At 36.1% G+C, this 5,810-nt stretch overlaps 1 protein-coding gene across 1 annotated transcript; it reads left to right on the top strand.

Annotated features, from left to right (window-relative positions):
* Nucleotides 1–204: 204 nt before the first annotated feature.
* LOC107712832 (E3 ubiquitin-protein ligase TRIM11-like) lies at nt 205–5,052 on the top strand (the record flags this gene model as incomplete). The annotated part of the gene is made up of 6 exons (XM_016518196.1): nt 205–702; nt 3,234–3,329; nt 3,473–3,706; nt 3,779–3,938; nt 4,670–4,729; nt 4,826–5,052. Coding segments are annotated over exons 1-6 (1,116 nt in total), but the record flags the coding sequence as incomplete, so codon positions are not given.
* Nucleotides 5,053–5,810: the final 758 nt, after the last annotated feature.

Here is a 5,810-nt window from a genome sequence, read left to right as displayed (position 1 = left end):
ACATCTTATGAAACATGTCATTATGCACGCATTCATCCAGTGGGCATGAACAAACATGCACTGTCTGGAACAACCAGCATCATCCCTGGGGTTGATCTTTCCAGAAGCTTTACTTGTGTACTCGACGCTGTGAATCACTTTTCTGAGGTAAAGATGAAAATATTCATTACAAAACACCAACAACAAAGATTTAATGACTTCATTAAGCTTGTGACTCCTCTGAAACATGAGCACAGTGGCACACACTGTAACCTCACACGACAAGCTGACTCCTCCCATTACAACCTCATACAGAGACAATAGTGGGAGGCACAAGCAAACGCCATACTCTCTCCAGTCTGTCTTTTACCTTAACTGTAAAAGATGGCAGAGGAAGAAGCTGGTATTTTTGTTAACCAGGAGCAGTTCAGCTGTCCCATCTGTATGGACCTTCTGCGGGACCCCGTGACCATTCCTTGTGGACACAACTACTGTTTGGAGTGCATTAAGAGCTACTGGGAGCAGAAGAACCAGAAGAAGTTGTGCAGCTGTCCAGAGTGCAGACAGACCTTCTCCCCGAGACCTGCGCTCAACAAAAACACACTGTTTGCTGAAGTTGTTGAGAAACTGAGACAGACTGGAATGCGTTCCCCCACCATCCCTGGAGCGGAGAATGATGAAGTCATTGCAAAAGAAAAGCAGGACCTCATCATGTTCTGTCAGGTGTGTCTGACTTCTCTTCTGACTTTAAATGGGATGATAAAACTTCATAATAACTAAGCATAGCAAGAGCTTTAATAAATAAGTCATTAAAAGGTCAGTTAATTTATGTATGTTGACCCTCAAAAGTATTTTAAAGGCACAATATGTAATTTTTCGCCGCTAGAGGGCGCGTATTCAAAATAAACAAAGAAACAAAGGCATAGTTTGATGAAGCTGTGACTGAGTGTGGAATCATTGGAGTTGTCGTCTTCATCCCCACAGCCGATGCAATCCGACGGGCTCTGTGCGGTCGTCACCGGTCTATTAAAACACACACCATATAGTAAAGCTTCTTTGGTGTTTCCATGTTTTCTACAAAACAAAACCGGAAATTGAGGGGTTATGACGTCATTGGCAGGCGACACAATGACACTATGGATACGGTCCGTGTCACTAGTTAAAATTGCTTATTTCTCTGTATTTAAACATTCTCCGAAACATTTGGGATAATGTAAATACACAAGTCAGCAAAATATATAACACTGTTCTAGTGGTTTTTGGATATTTTAATAAAAAAAAATCGTACATATTGTGCCTTTAACACTTAATCCTCAAATGTATGAATATAATTGCGTTATATAACAAAATATCAAACTAAGCAGGATTTGTCTTTGCACAAATAATGGCACAAGTACATTATACATTTCATAAATTAAGTTTTAAATGATTAAACATAGATTAAATTATTAAATTGATCAAATAGATATAATGTGTGTGTGTGTTATTATATTACAGTCAAAAAAGGTCCTTGAATATATATTTTGAATAAATTTTTCAAGGTAAATGTTGTATTGTTTTGTAAGGTCTGTTTTGGGTTTTGTTTCTGGTTTAGGTTTTCATGTCTTTTATTTTGATATTTTGCCTTGTTTCATGTTCCTGTCATGTGTTCCTGCCATGTGGTACTCTTGTCTGTGTGTCATGTTCTGATTGGTTGTCCTAGTCATGTGTCTTGTTTCCTCATTGGTTGGTTCTTGGACCCTGATTGTTTGCTATAAGTAGCCATCATGTTGCTTTTGTGCTTTGTCGTGTATTGAATGTATTTATCCTGCTGTTGATGAGTGTTAAAGTCATAGTCAAGTTAAGTTAAGTCAAGTCAAGTCTAGTCTGTTCAAGTCAAGTCTTCGTTTGTTGGTATTTTGGATTACACTTTGTTTAATAAAATCTGCACTTGGATTCACTACGCTCGCCTACAGTGGATTTTCATTACAGAATACACGACCGCAAAAATGAACCCAGCAGAAAAGAAAGACATTCCTGAAAGACATTTTCCGTTATGGTTTGGATAAAAATGTATCTCGTTTAATGCTTGTACCTTGTTGTGTATTGAATGTATTTATCCTGCTGTCGATGAGTGTTTAAGTCATAGTCAAGTTAAGTCAAGTCTAGTCTGTTCAAGTCAAGTCAAGTCTTTGTTTGTATTTTGGATTACACTTTGTTTAATAAAATCTGCACTTGGATTCACTACGCTCGCCTACAGTGGACTATCATTACATGTTTAGGGTTTCTTTTTCTAAATATGATAAATGATTAATTTCAATTCGTATTGATAAGTAGCAATACTTTTGGGGGACGTCACACAATGACATCACTGCTTTTTTCCCTTATAAATAATAATTGTAATATAAAAATAATTATATATCAGGCTTTTTTGCTGATTTTTAAATTTATGTCTCAAAAAATATCAAAATTAATTTTAATCAGAAATGAAAAACATGCTCACCACAGAAGAAATGTTGAAAAAATAAAATAGAACTAGTAAAACTGGTACTTTATGGCTCACAAGGGCTGTGGAATAAATCAACTATAGGAACAAAAAGAGATCTAGTAGTACTTGTTTGAATGTATTTATCCTGCTGTTGATGAGTGTTAAAGTCATAGTCAAGTTAAGTTAAGTCAAGTCAAGTCTAGTCTGTTCAAGTCAAGTCTTCGTTTGTTGGTATTTTGGATTACACTTTGTTTAATAAAATCTGCACTTGGATTCACTACGCTCGCCTACAGTGGACTATCATTACATGTTTAGGGTTTCTTTTTCTAAATATGATAAATGATTAATTTCAATTCGTATTGATAAGTAGCAATACTTTTGGGGGACGTCACACAATGACATCACTGCTTTTTTCCCTTATAAATAATAATTGTAATATAAAAATAATTATATATCAGGCTTTTTTGCTGATTTTTAAATTTATGTCTAAAAAAATATCAAAATTAATTTTAATCAGAAATGAAAAACATGCTCACCCACAGAAGAAATGTTGAAAAAATAAAATAGAACTAGTAAAACTGGTACTTTATGGCTCACAAGGGCTGTGGAATAAATCAACTATAGGAACAAAAAGAGATCTAGTAGTACTTGTAATGATGGAGAAAAAAACCTGATAAAGATTTGAAAGCCAAAATGTATAATTCAATTCTCATCACATGTGCTGCTTGATTTCTTTTTGTTGTTTCAAAAAATATGTTTCTTCATGTATTTATCCTCTGGTCTGCAGCAAGAGCTTAAGCAGTCACAGAGGAGATGCCAGCAGGTCATAAAGGAGCGTGAGACGGAACTACAGGATCTGAGTCACGCCGTCCTCTCTCTCAGGGTGAGTCTATTACTGCCAGGAGGTGGAAAATCTTAATGGACAAGTGGAATAGTGTGGGTCAACTTATGATCCTTATTAGACCCGTTATACACAGAGAGGTTCTTGGACTCATCACTTCTCTGGTTCTGTTTGTTGTATAACAGAGCTCTGCCCAGGCGGAAGTGGAGGATACGGAGAAGATCTTCAGTGAGCTGATTCAGTCCATTGAGGCACTGTGTTTTGAGGTGACAGAGATGATAAAAGCAAAGGAGCAGATGGAATTAGACGAGGCACATGGATTTATGGAGAAACTAGAGCAGGAGATCGCAGAGTTCAAGAGGAGAGATGCTGAATACGACACGCTTGCACACCTTGATGATGAAACTCAGTTCCTGAAGGTAGCGTCAGAGCTAAAGTACATGTCATTTGTGATTTTGGTCTAAGAGAGTTTATTTCATTATATTCCTCAGAGCTACGAAGCACTGTGTAGTCAGCCGGAGTTGGTGACCTCTCCTGCAGTTCTAGTCAATCCGGACTTCTCTTTTGAGATGGTGTCAAGAAAACTCACATATCTGTGTGAGGACATTAAAGATCTGTGCCAGAAGAAATTGGAGAAATTGTCAAAAAAAGGTAAGTCATCATCTGAATATGTTTGGAACAGCATGCTAACTAAACATTTCAGTGTAAAATTGCAGTATATTCCAGGTTCATAATTGCATTACTTTAATAGTAATTTCACAGTAGGACTTCTCTTGTGTATAACTGGTTAATGACAGCTTTATAATAAACAAGAGCAGTAAATGACATGTTGTTAGCACCATTCTGCTGTTTCACAGTAATTTGGCAGAAAATAACCCAATGTGCATTTATTTCACAGCAAATTTTTGACCTAATTTATCTAATACTGTAAATTCATGACAAATGTTACAGTGCATTTCAATGTGATCAATGAATCACATTCTGATTCATTATTATTAGATAATATTGCCAGAAGTCTTTTTTTTTTTATTTTGCTAAATTAAATGATAAACCACTGAATTAAACACTAGTGCTGGGCAATGATTAATCATGATTAATCGCATCAGTTATACGCATAATTCCGAGATGGCAAATGAAAACCACTCACAAGTGATGAGGTGATGTGACAATGTTTAATATATCTATATAATAACATGGAATACGTTTTTGAATGTTGCATACTATTGTTTGAACTGTTTATGAAGTGTTTCACTTACAATTTTTTAAAGAACTGTCAGAATTCATACAGTATTCAATAAATACATGCAAGTATTCCAAACACTATTAAACATTAAAAAAAAATGTTGCTGTAGAAATGCACTATTTCTATTTTGTCTTATTAGTGACAAACCTGAAGTTTATTCCTACCCCTGAACCTAAAATCAGAGAGCAGTTTTTGGAATGTGAGTAATACACACACACACACACATGCAATCAAATGTGCAACAGACAACAGAATTACTGTCTGTTAATCCATGTCTTGTGTCTCTGGATTTCAGATTCGGGTCCCCTGACTCTCGACGTGAACACGGCTCACAGAAACCTCAGCATTTCCTCAGAGACTGGCGAGGTGACGTGCAGCAAAACCTCTCTCTCCGTTCCTGACCACCCAGAGAGGTTTGACAGCTATTACCAGGTCCTGTGCAGGGAGAGCGTGTCCGGCCGATGTTACTTCGAGGCAGAGTGGAGCGGGAAGGGTCCCGTGCACATTGCAGTGTCCTATGAAAAAAAAACTTACTTTAAGGTCCAATTCTCACTATTAACAAACCATTAACTACGACTTTTGCCTCAATACGCTACTTATTTGCTGCTTATTAATAGTTAGTAAGGTAGTTGTTAAGTTTAGGTATTGGGTAGGATTAGGGATGCAGAATATGTGCTTTATAAGTACTAATAAACAGCCAATGGGTTATTAATAGGCATGCTAATAAGCAACAAGTTAATAGTGAGAATTGGCCTCTATACTGAAGTGTCACCAAAAATGTTTTCTGGAACCTGGTATGCATAAAATGTTTTTTCTTGGTATCTCTGTTTTTAGTTTTTTTTGTATTCACTGCCATTATCACTCTTAAAATAAAGGTTCCAAAAGGGGGTTTCCGCAGCAGTGCCATTAAAGAACCATTTTTGGTTCTCCAAACAACCTTTCAGTGAACAGATCTTAAAATAATCATTTTTTTTCCAAATCTTAAGAACCTTTTTTCCACTATAAAGAACCTTTAGTTCAATGGAAAGATTCAATGGATGTCAAGGGTTCTTCATGGAGCCATCAATGCTAATAAAGAATCTTATAGCCTCGCTGATGGTCATGGTGATAAATATCAGTTTCAGTCACAAACGGACAAATTTAACAATCATTTTCTGGAACCAGAACTCTCCGCCTTATAAAACAAGCAAACCTATATTTACAAAATGCTCTTATGTTAGTGCTTTTGTAGCTTTTTGTAAAAAAAAAAACTATATATATATATATATATATATATGGCC

Source organism: Sinocyclocheilus rhinocerous, unplaced genomic scaffold (assembly GCF_001515625.1).
Source record: "Sinocyclocheilus rhinocerous isolate Xijiao unplaced genomic scaffold, SAMN03320098_v1.1 scaffold478, whole genome shotgun sequence".
Classification (NCBI taxonomy): domain Eukaryota; kingdom Metazoa; phylum Chordata; class Actinopteri; order Cypriniformes; family Cyprinidae; genus Sinocyclocheilus; species Sinocyclocheilus rhinocerous.
Note: the sequence above shows the minus strand (reverse complement) of the source record. Positions and strands in the feature narration are given on the sequence as shown.